The sequence below is a fragment of the Candoia aspera genome, chromosome 5 (genome assembly GCF_035149785.1).
Source record: "Candoia aspera isolate rCanAsp1 chromosome 5, rCanAsp1.hap2, whole genome shotgun sequence".
In the NCBI taxonomy this organism is placed as follows: domain Eukaryota; kingdom Metazoa; phylum Chordata; class Lepidosauria; order Squamata; family Boidae; genus Candoia; species Candoia aspera.
In genome coordinates this window covers 79735490-79756012 of record NC_086157.1, presented here as the reverse complement: position 1 = coordinate 79756012, position 20523 = coordinate 79735490, and the positions used below count along the sequence as shown (strand labels likewise).

The 20523-nt window shown below is 37.5% G+C and overlaps 1 protein-coding gene across 1 annotated transcript; it reads left to right on the top strand.

The window, feature by feature from the left end:
* The first annotated feature begins 3311 nt into the window (after positions 1-3311).
* LOC134499045 (OX-2 membrane glycoprotein-like) lies at positions 3312-19840 on the top strand. Its single transcript, XM_063305557.1, has 5 exons — positions 3312-3394; positions 9092-9415; positions 10241-10504; positions 11375-11488; positions 18992-19840. The coding sequence occupies exons 1-5, from the start codon at positions 3316-3318 to the stop codon at positions 18997-18999; spliced, it is 789 nt and encodes a 262-aa protein (XP_063161627.1). The 5' UTR covers positions 3312-3315; the 3' UTR covers positions 19000-19840.
* The last annotated feature ends 683 nt before the right edge of the window (positions 19841-20523 follow it).

Genomic DNA, 20523 nt, shown 5'->3' with positions numbered 1-20523 from the left:
AAAGGTGTGTACCTTGATATGCAACAACTACAGTGCAGGCACTGGCTTGTTGAACAGTTGTATACAGAATATTGTCTTTAGCGAACCTACTAGATTATAAAGAAATGGACAAAGGGATACAATTTCGTTACTCTTCCTAGATCTTTCACCAGCTTTTGATTCCATTAATCACAGTATCTTCTTGGGTAGCCCTGTGAATTGAGAGTTGCTAGTGGTCTTCTATTGAGCCATAGTCAGGGTATTGATGTGTATCTAGCCCTAAACCATACAGGACCAGTTCTCTGAAACTGGGTCTCCAATTACATCAGGCTCAGAGGCATTTACCATCTTGGGGGAAGGTCCTGCTCTTTGTGTCATGGCATATAAATGCCCACTTGGTGGGGACCCAGAGATGGACCTTCTTCATAATGGCACCTCTGCTCTGAGATGACGTTCCTGGTGCAGTGTGACAACCTTCAATATTGTTCTTTAAAAACAACAACAATAACAACAACCTATTTTTGTTGGCCTTCTCTAGCCATTAATTCTCATGATACTGCTCTTGGAATGGATTCACTGTACTCTACTTTTATTGTGTTCACCATTTTCAGTCTCTTCATATTCTGTTTTAGAATTGCTTTGTGGTTCTGGAATGAAGTATTATCAATTATTTATAATAAAGAAATAATATCAGCAAATAAATAATAAATTACTTTTATTGTCCGTTCTCTTTTTCTTCTTACTTCCTTTGCCTATCCCTTGAGGGCACTGGGCCTCTTGAAGGCACTTCATTTCCATTGACCTTAAAAGCAGGAAAAAAACCCACTTCTGTTTTTCTTTTGAGAAATGTTTTTCTTCCAGTATTTCTTGTTATTCCACTCCCAGATGCTTCCGTCTATTTCCTGTCACTCAACCCTTTTTCCATACGACACTTTTTCTTCCCATATCAAGTTGTTTTCTTAACAATTCTTATTTCACTAAGCCCATCCTTTAAGAATTTTCACAAGCTGAATCACAGGTCTATGCTATTTTAGTGGGATTGAGTTATAATCAGGAAGTACCAATTTTAAGAAACTGAATAATGTTCTCAAATATATATATATATAAATGAGGCTTCTTTGGCAGTCAACCATCTTTCAGAATAATTAGTGCTATTGTGAACATTTCTTCTCTGTTTTTAAAAAATGATTTTTATTCCATTTCTTGGGGAAAATGCTTTTTCAAGGAATTAAAAAAAATGACGAAATGCTAATAGGTCAGGTGTGAAGTGCTTGTATTTATCTTTGAATGTTTCTGATTAATTCTGGAAATTCCAGATGAATTTTCTGTGTCTTTCTGATAATATAATGATCTCTCTGGGTATTTATGGAATATCTCTACTATCAAATGCATTCATGTGCCACATTTTACTTTTTCCCTCTTTTGCTGTATTTTACTATGTTCCTAGTCCAACCTGTCCAATCCAAGATATATTGTCCAATTGGCCTGACATATTAATCTTCTAATTCTCTTCCCATCTCTATTTAAGCTTTCCACACTGCTTTGCATATCCAGCTGTTCTGTGATTTGTGAGCATGTCCAAAATAACTAGTATGTATTTACAGTGTATGCAAAGATAGAAAATTGCCTCTTGTGTATGTGGCTGTAGTTTGTGTACACATTCTCCAGCCCTCACTAACCAGTCACTTTGTGTCCACATTAATACTGGCTATTGCATTTGTGAATGTGGCTTTTTTGCATATGTTCCTTAGCAATCACTAGCCAGCCACTTCATCAAAAACACTGCTCATGCATAGTCCACTTGTCTTGGATGGCCACCATTTTCTGGTGCATTGGAATGTTAATATGACACCTCTGCCAAAGATGGTCCCCTTAATTATTATCAATACAAAGTATCAAATGAGAAGTGTGTGTGTGAGTACGCCCACATTTGCATGAGCCACAGAAGCCAGGAAATCTTCAGGGATGAAAAAATGTGTAGCACTGTGCCAAATTATGCCTTGCACTTCCTCAGAAGTTTTACCACTGCAAAAGGGCTTCCGTTTTTTCTCCGAGCACTTGAGAAGATTTTCTCAATGCACTTGTGAAGCTTTACCCTTGCAAAAGGAGGCTTCTGTGATTCTCAGAGCACTGGAGAACATTTCAATTTACCTTGATGGTGGGTTTGTGTTTTTGCTTTTTGTTTAGCTTACTGTTTTGTTGGAGATGGTGGAGAGGGTTACTGCTGCTGTTTTTGTTTTCACTTTGTTTTTTGTCACACATCTTTTCATCCTCCCCAATACCCACTTTCACTGCTGATATTCCCAATCTGAGGTGGACAAGTATAACACAGGGGTCTTTTGTGTTGTATTTCTTTTGGATTTAATTGAAGCATAGGAAGTGACACAGGCTGCACATTGCTGGAGAGGTTAGTTATTTCATTGTTGATATATCCTGCTTTTCTGCCAAGATACATTCAAGGTAAGTAGCAGTGCATAAATAAGTAAGTATGAATTAACAGGGCTGGGCAAATCCTTCAATAAGGCACTTGGCTCACAAATGATGTACCTCTCTGGATCTGTACCACAGAGCAGACACGGCTGCTTCAAAGCTTGGTGGGATTGCTTTAAGGATCACTTGAAGGATTTTGGTTGTGCCTACTTTCCACTGAGATATCTGGTGAAGCAAAGTAGGAAGGATCTGAAGGGTCTTTAGAATTAAATCACAATTGTGAAAATTGAAAAAGAAAGATTTGTGGGTCTTTTGAATAGTACCAAAGTTAAAGAATGAAAGTGCTATTATTTATCTGCAGGAATTGCCTTGTGTTTGGATACCGAATCAACATGAATCATGGTATTTGGGTTCCCCTGTTTCTTTTTATCTCTTAAAGGTCCACTCCAACTCCATGCACTGTGCATTTTGCTTTTTTTAATTCATGCATACCGATATACAGACCACTTCGGTTAGGAAATCTAATGCTCCATTAAAAATCACACTTGCTGTTACATATTACTATACTGCTAATCCCTGCACAAATATTAGAGTGTGGTTCATTCTATTGCTTCTAATACTGTAAAACAAGCCAGGTAATTCAGAGGAATTGAACTCTTTATTTGCATGATTTCGCAAAGGTTTCCATTTCCTCACTAGTTTAAATAATGTTTATATGTATGAAATATGTAAGATGAGATGTTGCCTTCTCTGTGTTAAGTTCTTAGACTTGGGAAGAGATTAATAGTTGTTTTCTGACCCTATTACTGCTACAACATCATCTTCATTCATTATATTCAAAACTAAAATAAATTTTTGGTAGAAAACTGATTTACTCATTTATTTTTTCTTTGCTATTCCTAGAGAATGAAGGGCATTTATTCTACATGGGCTTTTCAGGATCTGGCTTTGTGTGTAATAGCTGTAGTGTTTGGTTCCACACAGGGTAAGTCCAGCTTGCTTAGTATAATGGTATTTTAAGATTAGAATATCGTTAATGTCTAGAAGTTACTACCACAGTCATAATATAGTACCACATATACATATACATATACATACACATACACATACACATACACATACACAATCTGTTCAATCATGTCTGATTCTTGGAGACTGCCTGGACAAGTCCCTGCAGTTTTCTTGTCAAGGTTTTTCGGAAGTGGTTTGCCATTGTCTCCTTCCTAGGGCTGAGAGAGTCAGTCTGGCCCAATGTCACTTAGGCCTTTGTGCCTAAGGTAGGACTAGAACTCACAGTCTCCCGGTTTTTAGCCCAGTGCCTTCACCACCACACCAATTGGCTCTCACCTCCTATATAGACCACTTTTTTTTCTTGCTGGAACCCTAATGGGTGCAAGCACACATGCACACACCCATATGCCTATGCTTGTCTACATATACCTATATTCACTGAACATGTTTTATATAGAAGCCACATTTTACATATGTCTGCAAAAATTCCATAATGGACAGTAAAATATAATAAATTAAGGACAATTAAGAAGATTGTCATGGATATTTTGAGAGGGATCCATTTTTGGACCACAGTGTTCTCCTGACTAAATAAGGATAGAGATATGAGTTTCAAGCGCAGAATGGCAAAAGAGAATCCGTTAAGGCTTAGCTGTTAGGATGGGAAGCCCAGAAACTCTTCATAAAAACCCAGATGTCCAAAATCTATGGATTGAGCCACAGGGAGCTTTTCAATACTTTTATTCTTCTAAAACTAAGATATAAATAAATGTAAAGTTGATACACCATTCTTTCTCTTATTTTTGTTTATAGGGCTGGAAGGCTGTTTTAGAATAAGGGAGGTACAACGCCAGAGTGAACGTAATCTAGATTTACAGTATTGTTAGATTAGAATTAAAATAGAATATAAAGTCTTATTGTATATTCTTTTTTAGTGGAAGAAGTTGCCTGCAAAAAATTGACACACACGTACTTGTCATTGTATGTATCAATGAATCTGTAAGTGAACACAAACTGATGCAATCTCTACATGGTACGAAGTTAAACATGACATCTTTCTGCAAATTTGAATTCATCCTGTGTGTGCAGGTCACATGCACATTGATTGATTGATTGATTGATTGATTTGATTTGATTTGATTTATATCCCATCTTTCATTCAGGAGTTCAAGGTAACATACATAATGCTTCCCTACCCCCAGTTTTGCCCACAATAAAAGCCATGTGATCTATGTTTGGTTCAGAAAGAATAACTGGCCCAAGTCATTCAGTAAGCTCCATAGCTAAAGTAGACTATAATATGGATCCCCCCACTTCTAGTCTGGCATCTTAGCCACTATACCACACTGTTTACAGATTCAAAATAAAAAAAAAAAAAACTGTGAATGTGCAGATGCAGACATTTGGAGATCTTTTCAGTCAGTGCTTTCTAATTCTTCGTTTGGCAAAAATAACAGCTTCAAAACATTTTCTCTAGTCAGCTTCTGTTCTAGCTTCTGTTCTTGCAGGACTCCTCTAGCTGAGAAATATTCCTAAGTCTCCTTGCATGCACTACATGTTTGAGATCTCTTCATGGATTTTCAATAATATTCAAGTCTAGGACCCATGAAAGCCATTCTAAAATGGTTCCCTCCTTCCCTTTCTCCCTTCTTTTTTCCAGTTGATTATGGAAGTCTGTTTCAAATTGCTGCTTGCTGAAATATTCAGTAACTGTACCGTTTCTTCACTAATTGTAGGACATTAGCTTCTGGAACATGTTGATAATTAGGTGAATCTATTTTCTTTAACCTGCACAATATTTCCTATGTTACTGATGGCTACACAACCCTCAAAATAATAGAGCCACCCCCATGCTTAACAGTTGTCAAGATGCTATTTATTTCAAATTCATGATCCCCTTTCTCTTCAGATGTATCTTGTCTAGTTATGGCCAAATACCTCATTTTTTTTTATCATTCCAAAGCATCTTGTTTCAAAACATTTCAAGTTATCAAGGTTTTCTTTTGCATATTTTGGGATGAGGTCACAGAAAAGATTTCCTGTTGACAATTCTTCCACACCATTATTGCTGTATAAGCAATCCCATTTCTTAATAGCGCTTCTCACATTTGAAATGGCTAGCTGATAGAATTTAGAATTTAACCTTCCTGTGCTTTGTAAGAGTGAATTACCTTTATTTTCAGATGCTGGGGGATGTTCGAAGAAAGCTATGGCTGTTAAAAGTAGACAGCAACCTTATTCTGACATTCTGTGAGTGTAGGTATGAAATCTGGAATTCAGACACCATGAACTCACATCATTTCTATGATATTTTCTTATAGTTTATTGTTTATAGCAAGATCAGTCTGAAGCTTTCAACTTTCAGATGAGAGGAATGCAGATGAAGGTCCTGTCACTTATAGCAGAGATGAAATAAGATGATTGGTAAATTATGAGAGAATGTACAAAATGAAGAGGTTAAAAAAAAAGAGTTTTGGATTAGCTGGTACAGACAGCTGTTGATCCTGTGATTACACCTAAAAAATGGAGGATTTCTAGAATGTTTCACATAAGCAGAGTACTCTGCGATCTCTTTGGATTAGGTTACATTTAGGCTTGTTTAAGTGCCATAAAATTTTGGAATTTAAGCAGCTGCAATGTGAATTAGTCACAGATGTACTATGCATTGGGCAATTTATTTATTTATACAGTTTGGTTGGCTTGGGATGGGGCTGTGCATCCATCCTCTCCCTCCTTGACTTTCCAGGATCCTTTAATACTATCAATCCTGGTATTCTTTTGGGCCAGCTCAGGAAATTTGGAGTGGGAGGCACGATGCTATTGTGGTTCTCCTTTTTCCTGAGCTGATTCCAGTCAGTGTTGGTTGGTAGGGTGACACTAAGGCCAAGGCCCCTGTAATGCACTCCACATGGGGCTGCCCTTGAAAAATATTTGAAAGCCACAACTGGTCCAGAATGCAGTGGCGTGGGCAGATTTGGACACTTCATGACACACTCACATGATACCTCTGCTCTATGAGCTGCACTGGCTTCCAGTGGGCTTCTGGATGTAATTCAAGGTGCTGGTTGTTATCTACCTGCAGGACTGCCTTGCCCCTATTGTTTCTGCTTGCCCCACCAAAACTGACAGGATTGGCTTGGTCAAGGTCCCTTCCATTAGGAACTGTCATCTTGTGGGACCTTGGAATCATGCCTTCTCCGTTGTAGAGCCTGCCTTATCGAACAGCATCTCCTCAGAGATTTCAGTGGACCCAGCCCGTATCCCAGTCATAAGGGATTAAAGACCTGGATGTTCCCTCTATATTTGGAAAGTTAAACTAGCCCTGTTGGTAGATTTGATTCATTGATTGAAAATGAAATGTTAGACCTGGGCATAGATTATTTTATTATTTTATTCATTATTTATTATTAGTAGTATAATTTTGGATTATCATCATGGAGAAAATCTATGTGGTCACTAGGAGTCAAAAATAACTTAGTGGCACATAATCAACCAATCAATCAATATTTTGGATTAGCATTTTGGTTGTTTATTTAATTGATTATATTCTTAGTTTTAATCCTCTGTGTGTTGCCCAGCATCACTACTGTGAGATAGACAGCTATATAAATTAATTAATTAAATAAATAAATAAATAACCAATCACAGTCTGATAGTTGGAAAGGCCAAGTATGCGTTCACCTTTAGAATCATCTTCCTTGCCATAACTGTAGTCCTATGAGTTAGTTGCCTTTTTTGGCCATATTAACAATTTCACAATAAAAAAAGAAGAATCACTGATTCCACTGGAAGATTGTCCAAACTTCTGTCATACATTCACAATTTTCTTATTCTGAGTATGTAAACAACTGTGCATAAATAGTAAGTATGCATTCCAATTTGTAGAAAAATGTGTTTAACCTTGTACCATATTAAGGTTGTATCATCTTCTTTCAATCAGTTTGTTTCAATTGACAGAAACAGTTTGATCAGGGGTGCCTAAACATTTCCATATGAGTATAATGCTATATTATGATTGTGAATTAGAATGATGAACAGCAGTAGATCTCCAGTTTGCCTCTTCTCTCTCCAGTGATATGGAAAAGATCAAAGCTTTCCACTTCTGTTTTATATAGCCATTTATTATTAGTTATAATTTGGCATAAAATTATAAACTGGTTACAATTAGTGGTTTCAGGTTGGCTTGTTTAAAATCATAGTCAAGATTATCCATAGTTCATCAGATTCAAGTTAAATGGCAAATTGTGGCTAATCAAATAATTTTTAAAAATCAGAAGGAAAAGCTTCTGTACTTCTTACAATCCAGTCAGAGGAGGCAGGATAGGGAAAACCAAGTCTGTGGTACACTAAGACTCATTTCCATTCATAATGTAGGAATCAATTAAAAAGCAAATCAAATGGCCTTTCCTTCCAGATATGGTCCATTTTAAGATGTGTCCAGAGAATCAGCAATGGTCTGTACCAGCTAAGCTACAACTCTTTTTTACCTTGTCATTCTATCCTGCAATCTACTAATCATTCCATCATCTTATCTCTATTATAAGTGGCATGGCCTTCATCTGCATTCCCAATATATTTGTAAATTGAAAGCCTTCAAAACGATCTTGTTATAAACAATAAACTACAAACAAACAAACAAAAAACCCCCCAGAAAGATGTGAATTAATGGTGTCTGAATAGGGACATTCCAGATTTCAGAATTATATTGTTACAAGGTCAGAATAAGGTTACAGACATGGAGTAATGGGTTTAAATTATAGGGAGACAGATTTGATTGACAGTTAGAAATAACTTTGTGACAATAAGAGCAGTTAGATAAGTAGAACTAATAATCCAGAGAGATGGTGGGGTCCCCTTCATTGATATGTTGATGGCAAAATTAGATAGCCATATGTCTGGACTGCTTTAATTTTAATCCTGAACTAGCAGAGAGTTGGACTTGATGACCTCCATGGCCCCTTTCAGTCCTATGAATCTGTGATTCTGCATTTCTAACATAGCCTGGATTTGTAAGTATTAGATAGAATACTTACAAGAATTGATGGAAAAAATTTAGTGTTGTGGAAATTAAGCCAAGAACCTAATAAAGATAAGCAGACATCATTGTAACTGCAGCAGGAAACTTCGCTTAAAACTAAGGATCAGAACAAACTCATACAATCATGTATAGTTAAGGCAAAGACATAGAAAATGGCTTCTCTATTTATCAGCTAAGGAATATATTCAAAAACCTACTATAAGGTGTTTATGGGATGGCTTTCATTACAATAAATTGGGGAAATCATGTATTGTTGTAAAACGGGTGTTGCAAAACCTAACATTCTTACACATGCCTAAATCACTCAAAGTCTATTCCAGCATATTCTTGTTGATCATTAGTAATTTTGGCAAGCCCTAAATACATTTATCTGTTACTGACTTGTTCCTGGCTGAGAAGACATAATAAAGGTATCTGTTTACTTATTTGTACAGATAGTTCTTGTTACCTACAGCAAAAGCAGGAGTGGCTAAAATGGGCACAGAAATTTTGAAATAATAAAGGCAGCTTACTAAAATGCCTATTAGGGAGAAAGGATTTTATAAACAATATTAAAGATTTTATAAAGAAAAATATTTTTCCTCTACATTACACTTACAATTAGCAATTATTAACTGTTTTGTGTTCTACCAGGTTCAGTAATGACAAGTAATCAAGATGTGAAATTGGGTGGCAATGTTACTTTGAGATGTACTTTAATACAACATCTTGATATTTATCAAGTTACATGGCGTAAAAAAAGGAATGGAAATAATGGAAATATTGCAACATACAAGAAAGATACAGGTCCAAGTGTTTTAAAATACAAAGATCGAATCAATTTCACAGTTTGGAGCCCCCAAGATAGTTCTATTAACGTGTCAAATGTGAGCACTGAAGATAATGGTTGCTACGAGTGTGCATTTTTTTTATTTCCTGAAGGACCTATCATGGGACAACCCTGTCTTTCTGTTTATGGTGAGTCTTTCCAAATTAAACTAGCTTCAGTGGGGGATTGATGAGACTTTTTCTTTAAAATAATGGGGCATTATTGCAATAAATCACAATAAATCATATGCTTCATTTGAATGTGTAGAACACTGAATTATGCAAAGGAGAAAATAATCAATAGTCCTAACTCAAGATAAACTAGATTTTGATAGAATCTTACATAAGTTACATAACTGGTTAAAAAATAACCTACAACTCAGTACATACTCATTTTATTTTACAGAAGTTCAGGAGGTTTTGTTTTGTGAGTTTTTGGGTTTTTTTGTTTTTTCCAGTGCAATGGTACAGTTGATCTCCATTATAGTATATCTAATTATTACAACCCATGTAAGTCAGAAATAGGCAGTCTTTAATTCCTTCCCAAAGTTTTTACAAGTCCCCCAATTCCTTGCAGTTATCTTAAGTTAGAAGACATCATGTTTAGGACAATTTGGTATCAACCACGTATTTTGAGCAACTTCCACAATCCCTTAGATGTTGTCTGGGTCTGATATGAGTTGAAGTACAAAGCATTGGGAGAGCTAAAAGGATTTGAGCTAGATTAACTGGATATTATACTATGAGACACATGACTGACTTATACTTATTTAGTGCAGAACAACATATCCTGGGTGGTAACAGTACATGGTATGATAGTTGAGAATGCTATCTTGAAGTTATGTGTATTTCTATTCAGAAGTCCACTTTCCATTTGAAAGCATGCATATGATTTAGGTTGCTCCCTCATTCATATCTTATTGCTCACCCGAGCTCCTATACTATCAAGTTTTGGTGTTGTCATTTGTGTCACAGATGATCTCAAAACATCTATGCACTACAACATCTTTGATAATCATTTGAGTGCGAACTGTACAGCAACTGGTTTCCCAAGACCCAACATTTCATGGTTTCCACCAGAAGGTGAAAAGAAAGAAAAGGACATTACAAATCCAAATGGCACATTATCTGTCATAAGCAACATTTTTGTAAGCATCTCTAATGTTGAACAAGAGCTGGTTTGCCATGTTACTCACAGAGGAAAAGAAATAAAGATTAAAGTTCCAGGAACAGAAAGAGGTAAGTTAGCAAAGAAGGTAGATCCAATACCAGCACATTTCTAAAAGCTAGTAAAACTGGTGTGTGTGTGTGTGTGGGTGGGTGTAAATCCTATTTAGCTGCTAATATTCTTTTTCCTGTTACATACTTAGAATTAGAGTTTCTATGACAGAAAAAATATTGTGCAAACTAGTCAAAAATGCATGAAATAGTTGCATTCTATTTACTATAAGGTTACTATAATTGAACTTATTCATTAAAAAACTTCCTGAACTACAGTTTTGAATAAAAAAAAAGTTCAGTTGAAAAACAACAAATTTATTACAGAAGAAACTGGGTGCTGATTTGGATTTCAAATCTTTCATTGCAGAATTTACCATGTATTTTAAAATTGGGCATATTTACTGGAAAATATAAATATGGTGGTCATCTGTTACCATTGTTGAATTATTCTGAAGAAGAATATCTACTTCTTCCTGGCAAATTATCCATCTGTTTTCTTCTGAGTTCTCAGGATTACTTTATCTGTGATTCTGCAGTGGTAAAAAACAGGTATAAAAATTAGCTACACAGAGTGACCATCATTCTTTTTGTAGAACCAGATTTCTAAGTCATAAGGTATAGAAAGAAACTTAAAAATATGTTTAGTGAATTTTCAGAAATCAGAGTAGCCAAATGAAAATTCCAAGTGACAGACTTTAGTAGTCTGCATGCTAGGTTTTTGAAGCAGAACATATCATGCAAATCAAGCAGATTTCCCTCAGAAAGAATTCAGTTTTCTTGACATGGAATTGGAGTTACAGTAATGTAGATTTTTCTTAAAATAATAAAGAATTCACATATCCCTTTCTATACTGTCAGCTGCAATAACATTCTTTTTATTCCATGCAGAACATACAAAAAAGTCTTTTCCTGTGGTACCAGTTGTATTGGCCTTGATTCTTGTGATCCTGGTTATTGTTGTGGGGGTATGCTACTGGAGGCGACAAAGGAAAAAACATATGGGTAAATCATTCAGTTTTATAAAACAGAATTCTTCAAACATTTTTGTCTAATGCACCCACCTGGTTTTGTGTGGTAAACTCTTTTCACATGAATTCAGAATATGAGGTTGCTTGGACTGTATCAAGCAAAGATGTTGGTATAGGATAGCTTGTCAGCCCCATCCTGCTCCCTACACATAAATTTACTGAATATATGGGAGAAGAGAACAATCCAAAACACTATATTGGGACATATATTAGTTCCACTCAATTCAATTTCTTTATTTGTTCTGACTGGCAAAAGTCCTCTGAGATCTCTAAAAGATATTTCAGCCCTGCTGATTGGGATCATTTCAGGTGGATAGAACAGACAGAATCTTGGGATTTATCTATGTAAACATTCTTCAGAAGCAATCTTACTTATCTATTTATTTATTTTTCAAATTTCTATCTCCGCCCATCTCCCCCCAAAAAGGGGACTCTGGGCGGTTTACAATAAAATCAGCAATTAAAACCAAAAAAAGATATAAATTACAATATGAACAACCAATATAAATAGAGAATAAAATAGATATAAAATCCAAGGAGTGAAGATCTCATTCACTGGGGAGGGCTCTATGGTGCCAGCCACCCCCAGGAAGAACTACTGCCCCTTCTACCCCGATTGAGGCGGCAGATGCAGGTCTTCAAATTCTTCCAGAAGGCTGGAAGTGAAAGGGCCTGCCTCACTTTGGGGTGCAACATGTTCCAAAGGGTGGGCGCCACTGCAGAGAAGGCCCTCCTCCTAGACCCTGCCAAGTGGAATTCCCTTACTGGTGGGGTCCATAGCATGCCCTCTCTGCATGACTGGGTAGGATGGGTCAATGTTTTGGGGATGAGATGGTTCCTCAGTTAACCTGGCCCCATGCCATGTATGGCTTTAAAGGTCATAACCAACACCTTGAATTGGACCCGGAAGCAAACTGGCACCCAGTGCAGCTTGCGCAGCAGTGGTGTCACATGTGCCAATCTTGGGGCACAAATAACTGCCCATGCAGCTGCATTCTGGCCCAGTTGAAGCTTCCAGATACTCTTCAAGGGTAGCCCCATGTACAGCACATTGCAATAGTCTATATGGAGATGACCAGGGCATGAGTGACTGTTCAGAGGGCCTCTTGATCCAGGAAAGGGCGTAACTGGCACACAACATTTCTTTGTCCTTTGACCATAAACAGATAATGATGATGAAAGATTGAGAGAATTAATGAAAGATTCATGAGTGATGAGAGGTTCTGAATGTGAGACAGAACATTACTTGGTAGTGTCAAGAAACCATCTTGAGAACAATGGACATGGAAGGAAAGGAAAGAAGTGTAAGAAACAAGAGTGAAAATAGAACTGCAGAAAAAGAAGGCATGAGTCCTATATGAAAAAGCATTAGAATGAATGAAAATATATATAAGGAAAGGGGATGCTTGGAACAGAGTGAAAAGTATTATTTACAAAGTGCCATACAGTTGTGTGTGGAATTATACAAATGCAAGTATGAAATATTATGCTTCTTTGAATAATTAAGTGAAAAAGGTTGTGGAAGAGAAAAAATATACATAAGAAAATCATTACTGCAAAAGAAAAAAAAGGATGAGAGAGAGACCAAAATATATGAAAAGAATGGAGTCAGAGAGAGCAAGGGATAGCTAAGAGGCAAAAAATACAGAGGGATGGGGGGAAATAAAAAATACTGTTTAGAATAGGTTGAAGAAGCTGCCAACTGAGTGAATTGAATTAAAAGTGAGGAAGTGATTTGGAATGAAACTGAAATGATGGAACCATAGAAGGAATATTTTAGAACAGGGTTTCTCAAAGCTCGCTGGGGAATTCTGGGAGTTGAAGTCCACACATCTTAAAGTGGCCAAGGTTGAGAAACCCTGTTTTAGACAGTTGAACTGTATATCAAAAAGTGGAATCGAAATCCTATAAAAGTGAATTTTCAAGAAAAAATGGATGAAAAGGAAATAATAAATGCTGTCAGAATATTGAAAAATGGTAAGGATGCAGATTATGATGGTGTAGCCAGAGAAAGGTTAAAATACAGGTGTGGTTTGCTCATGGAGTGGCTGTTTATCAGGTATATTAAGACTGTTCCGGATGATTAGAAGAACACTGTTAGTGTTCCCCTGTGTAAAAGGAATGGTAGCAAGACTGAATGCAAAACTTATCGGTGGAATAGTTTGCCAAATGGCCTGAGAAATACAATAAAAATTGTAACTGAAAGAGTATAAGAGGTGATTCTAAGCACATCTTTGTAATACAGCATTGTTTTATGTTGGATAAGGTACATGCAGGCAGATTTTTGCTTTTCAGCACAAAAATGTATTATATATTTTTTATTTAAATGGTGTGTATTCCTTATTTTGAATAAATATGAAAGTGAAGGTTGGTTGCTAAATGCAATAAGAATAGTATATGATGAAAGCTGCATAAGAATGAATGGAATGTTTAGTGAATTGTTCAACATTGAGCAGGGAGGAAGACAAGATTGTATGGAAAACCCTTGATGTTTAATGATAATGCTGGTAGAAGCAGGTGTGGCATGTGAAAACGGCTGTGTTCTTTCCATTTTGTTGCATGGAAGTGACAGCTGGGTATGTTAGAAGATACATAAAATTAAGCTGACTGTAGTGGAAATGGTATACTTAAAAAGTATATGATAGAACAAGAAAGGTGTCAAGAATGTTTGAGCACAAATGAATATGAATGAATGAATGGACGGATGGATGGATGTGAATTGAATACAAAAGTGAGTATGAAAAGAAATACATTGAGGTGGTTTGTTCATATAGAAAGAATAATTGAGTATCAAAGTGCACAATAAATATGGTAAGTAAGGGTATATTTATTGAGAGGAAGGGAAAGGTTGAGAAAGTTGTGGTTGGATTGAATTGAGTGAGAGAAAAAAGGAAGACGTGGGCAGTGTAAAATAAATGGCAATGAATGAAGCAGTGTATGAATGTAGTGAAAGCAAGATGTTTTGCCAAGATATAAAGGTATGAGAAAAATAATGAATGGTATAGGTATAGTGTATTGTTGAGTCCTTTTATTTTTTCTTATCTCTTGCTTTTCATTTCCTTGGTTCCTATTTGTTCTTTTCTGAGCTTTGCATAATTTTGCAAACTGTGCAAAGGCATATCGTGATCTTGTTTATTCATTCAGTCACTTCCGACTCTTCGTGACTTCATGGACCAGCCCACGTCAGAGCTTCCTGTCGGTCGTCACCACCCCCAGCTCCCCCAGGGACGAGTCCGTCACCTCTAGAATATCATCCATCCACCTTGCCCTTGGTCGGCCCCTCTTCCTTTTGCCTTCCACTTTCCCTAGCATCAGCATCTTCTCCAGGGTGTCCTGTCTTCTCATTATGTGGCCAAAGTATTTCAGTTTTGCCTTTAATATCATTCCCTCAAATGAGCAGTCTGGCTTTATTTCCTGGAGTATGGACTGGTTTGATCTTCTTGCAGTCCAAGGCACTCTCAGAATTTTCCTCCAACACCACAGCTCAAAAGCATCTATCTTCCTTCTCTCAGCCTTCCTTATGGTCCAGCTCTCGCAGCCATATGTTACTACTGGGAATACCATTGCTTTGACTGTGCAGACCTTTGTTGTCAGTGTGATGTCTCTGCTCTTAACTATTTTATTGAGATTTGTCATTGCTCTTCTCCCAAGGATTAAATGTCTTCTGATTTCCTGATTGTAGTCAGCATCTGCAGTAATCTTCGCACCTAGAAATACAAAGTCTTTCACTGCCTCTACATTTTTTCCCTCTATTTGCCAGTTATCAATCAAGCTGGTTGCCATAATCTTGTTTTTTTTTTGAGGTTTAGCTGCAAGCCAGCTTTTGCACTTTCTTCTTTCACCCTCATCATAAGGCTCCTCAGTTCCTCTTCGCTTTCAGCCATCAAAGTGGTATCATCATATTGTGATAGGCATGTCTATATGTTAAATTTAAAATATTTTCTAATAAGCTGCTTGAAGTTTAACATTTATTTTAGATATTAAACAAACCAGCATTTAAAAACTTCAAATGACCTTTTTTTTGGACCATCAACTTTTCCCAATTAATAGAATTGATAGCATGATCAGCGGGAATGGTGGAGGTGGGGGGTCTGTCTTTTCTTTGGATAGGGATCTTCCTGAAATTCCAAGAGATCAGATTTAAACACATGAATGCTTTGACAGGAAGTGTTGGAGTGTGTTTTCCTGGATATTTCTATCTTAAAGCCAAATGTCATTAGGGGAGATAATGCCAGCTTCCTTTCACAAACAAAATAGCCTGTTGCAAATTTTGAACATCTGATACTTAGATATATTTCCACATGCTCCTTGTCCCTTCTCTAAGATGCATTAGAAAAAGGACTTTGCTGCATTTTCATTTCTTGTCAGACTCTACAATCAAAGGATTCTTGAATCTTCTGATTGTGTTTGTCTGCAGTAATGGATCAACGTATGTCAAGAAAGAAAATGGGAGGGGGGAATTGCAAAGAGTGTGAGACACTGTTGTTTGGGCTGGAAAGGGGGGAGTCAAGGTCGTACTGCCAGAGATATGTGTGGCTGGTATGGCTGAATGCTAGAGGCTGGGTGAGAAAGAGACAGGAGCGGGGAGTGGGGCATTGGAAAGTTTTAATGAGTGAGTTTAGATGGGAATCTTTTAATTACAGCTTTCTTTTGTTCTGTACACTTGTTCTCAATAAACCTGAATTCTGCATATTCCAATTGTGCATGGGTTGGGTCAATATTGGGACTAATGGTGTCAGTTCTTACATTTCTGTTGCCCTGAAAATCAGCTTGCTGTAATATGTGAACCAAGGGAACAAGTCACCCATAATTTAAAGTTGGCTTTTTTACACACCAACAAGGAGTTTTGCTTATTGGTGATATGGTTTTTGGCTTGTACATGACATAAGAACAATGCGTAAAAATGGAAAGAAAGGCTAATAAAGCCTTTTCCTCAATGTATGGAAGGAAGAGGAGATGCCAAGGATTAAATAGGCAGCTAGTGCAGTTCTTACAAAAGGGAAGAGAAATGAGCTATTGCTCTGGAGAAATTATGCTGATTTAAAGAATTAGTAACTCTTTGTGCAAGTCCCATCACTCTCTGCTTGACCTGTATTAACTTTTTCTTACAAAATGTTTATAACTGTTTATCTTGCAAAATGCAAATACCATTTTTGTTACAAAAGGAATCCCAAGTATCTTTAAAGGAAGTTGAGCCTATCCAAAGCTTCCTTGAAGGGACATAGCATTCTGGGAAGAATACTCAGTCTACCAGCTAAGGTTTAAAACTCAGCTGCAAATGTTGCCCTTTCGGCTCTCAAATATTTTGCTTTGGTAGACAATGGAAAGAGATCTTTTCCAAAACAGTAGCATTATGTAATAAGCAGGATGTATTTCTCCAGTAAGAAACCTGACCCTGCTCTTTTCCTTTGTTTTACTGATGTTTATTTAGTAGCTATTAAAAAGTGAAACCTCTCCCCAATCAAATATGACTTGTGGTGACTTCCTGGATACATTCATGTAATTTTCTTTCCAGTTTAGCCTACAGCCCTGGGATTCCCTGGAGATCTCCCATCCAAGTATTAATCAGGCCCAAACCTGCCTACTTCCTCAGCCCAATGTCAGCCAGGTACTGTACCTGCTGACCCTTGAAGCCATTAAGGGGAATGTATTTGGTCTGGAAGGGATTTAGTTATTAGTGAAATACAGACCACACGGCCCTTACAGTAGATTAGGGCTATGGAGCAAGAACAAATGCATTTGAAGAAAGAAGTGCTCCAAGAAATAAGCATTTAAGAATATTCTTCTTGGTCATCTATATTATCTCTTCTGGGCTAGTTGACTCAAAGGACACATTTCTTCAGGATGGTCTCAATTCTATGAAAGCATGGTTTTGCTTAGAGTTCTAACCTGGGAGGAGAAAAAATTAAAACTGTAGTTTGCCCTCTCAGCACCCTGGCCACAAAATCCTGACTGATAAAGGTATGTGGAGGCTAGGCCAGGGGATTGAACAAAACCAACCAATAAAACAAACAGGAGGAGATGTAAACATCTTTCTGCCTTCACCCTCCAAAACACAGAATTGCTTTGCCAGTAATTTGGTATGGTTAACTGCTAATGGTAATATAAGGGAGGGTGGCTTTTTATGGAAGATTTTGAAGGGAAGATTTTGCAGGATAGGTGGGGCTGAAGATAAAAGAGCAAGGAATGGAGTAGACTGTTAGAAGAACAAAGAGTCAAGGGCATGTAGTTTGTAGAATGTTGTGAATGGAGGATTGGACTAGGCGGCAAGGGGTGGAGACAGGATCTCAAGAGACAAGGGAAGAAGAATGTGGTCCTGACCAGACCTGGAGCTGAGTGGAAGTATGTGTAAGGCAGAGTCAAGCTGTACTCAGATCATGGTAGAGGCAGCAAAGAGGGATGAAAGTGATGGTGGTTCCTTCTGGAGCACCAGCCACTGGGGAAAAGGGACAATTTGGCAGCTGCAGGGGACATTATAAATGTGACCTGGCCAGGAAAGGGGATCCTTGCTGTGGTTGACCAATGACAGAGGATCAGAAGCCAGATCAAGGGCTGGTGAGTGGACAGCATAGAAGTCTCAAGAGAGAGGCCAAAATAACAGCCAACTGGGAGCAGGGAGAAATTTTTGTGAAAACTTCTGGAGGCCAGCCCAGCAATGACAGCTGATAGCCATAGAAGGAAAATTGGAATAAGTGACCCAGAAATCTTGTTGGCAGAATGCATTGGGAATCTGAGAAATGGAACATCTGTCGCCAGGAGTATGTGGGGTGAATTAAGTCAACAACAGACAACAGATAATACTTGGAAGTGGTGCAGACAGACACTTTCATAATTCATTGTACTATAAGAAGAGAGAAGAGGTACAGCACAGTCAGACTTGCAAGTTTCTGCTAGTATAGCCAATCTCAATAAGTTTTAGTCTTTCTGTGGAGTTGATTCTTGGTCTGGTCCACCTAATGGGGCTGACAGACTGACTGGAAGATTGGAAAATTTGCTCCCTGGAGAGATGCAACATGATACTGTCTGTCCAGTAATCTAGAGAGGGTCTGCTTAAGGTCCTAAGAGGTCAGGGAGTATGGATCAGAAAGTATGCCTTCTTGATTCTTCTACATACCATGGAACATGCTGCTCCCTAGAAGGACACTTGGCACTTTCTTTTCTGGCATTCTGGAAGACATCGAAAACAACATTTTCAGCAGGCTTGTGGCTCCACACAATGAAAAATGGTTTCAGTTTCAATATTATTAATGTTTTAGTATTTTAATGATGTTTGGGAAAACTTATTTCTGTTGCTGATGATTGAGGCAGTTTAGAAATATTGTTAAAAATAAGAAAAGAGAAGTTAAAAATCATTTGTCAACAGGGAATTTAGCTGAAAGATGAAGTGAGAAAATGAGAAAGCTCCACCCACCTTAAACAATGGGAAAAAGCAAAAACGAAACTGAAATGTATAAAATATATGTCTGTTCTCTTCTAGGATTCTAAGGGATTCAACCAACATCAGTTTACTCCATGGAATCCAGAAATAATCCACCGTGCATATTATGAAGGAAGCAACAGTTTAAATGAATATCTGGTCCAAGTGCTGTCTTTCTACTTGCCTTGAAAGGATGCTTACATTTGTCTGTAGACATAGCTCAGCCTTCCACAGTGCAGTGACCTCCAAATGGATTGGCTGTCAGCTCCCATAATCACCCAGCTAAAAGGGAAGATTTCAATAGTGGCATGAAAATTGTAGAGTGCATCATTTTCAGTAAAACTGTTCAGTGGGCTCTTAGGATCATCCCTATTCCTAGAGATGTGGAAGAATTCCTAGATCATCAACCCAGGACAGATGATCAAATTCATCCCTGGTAGCCAAAGGAAAGTCTCTTTCTCTCCACCTTCCCCTCACCCCCCCCCCCAATACATATAGATTTACTACAGTTTAATGGAGGAGAACTGCACATTTAAAAAATGCTTTAGAAAATTGTTCTATATTAAGTTCTATCACGGGAGGTAAAGCTTTTAACACTTTGCCACCATGGGTATTCCCAACCCAAATTGGGAGCCCATTGATAATATACTGTACCTTGGCAAAAAAGAGTCCTTTGAAATACAACCCAAACTAGATTCAGAAAAGGAGCAAAGGTTTAATTTCCTCTGCCCACATGCAGTGGTCCAGCTCAGGCTTAATTCTCACTTTATCCTTGAGCAAGGAAAATAATGCATTTAACTTAACACACAGTTTAATAGTATGTGTGTCTGTAGAACCTTTGCACTTAATTTTATGTGACATTTTTATGTTCTGAAAGATTCTGCATATATACATTATTTATAAATAATTGCCCCACAGCTATTTCTTACATTACTTTTCTAAAGTATCTGTAGAATACTTTTTTACACACTTAACCATATAATATTTGAATAAAATGTCATGTTGTATACATGTCTGTTAGGAACATGGATGTGCATGGTTCTCTACTAAATACACAATGGTCAATGATGCTGCTACTATAATAGGCAGAAGACAACTGATTGGGGAAGCTCTCATCCATCAGACACATGTGGTTGACTTCTGTCTAATGACAGGAGGGAAATATTCCTCCTCTTAGGTAGAGAATTCCAGATATTTTCTGAGGTTCACTTTCAGTGTTCTGCCAAACACAACTTGTGGGGCTGTATTGAAATGAGGAAGGAAATTTACTTTATGCTTTAGCTAAAGTACAGGTAGTCCTCATTTAGCAACTACATTTGGGATTGGCAACTTGGTCATTAAATGGACTGGTCACTAAGTGAAACTGCACTGTGCTTACAATATTATGTCAGCTTTCCTTTGCTTTACAGACTTGCAAAGGACATAAATGTGAGGACTGATTGTAAAGTTGCTTTTTCATCACCATCATAACTGCAGATGGTTGCTAAACAAGATATTCACTAAATTAGGACTACCTGTACATTTCCTTAAAGGTAAAGGTTTCCCTTGACATTAGGTCCAGTCGTGTCCGACTCTAGGGGCAGCGCTCATCT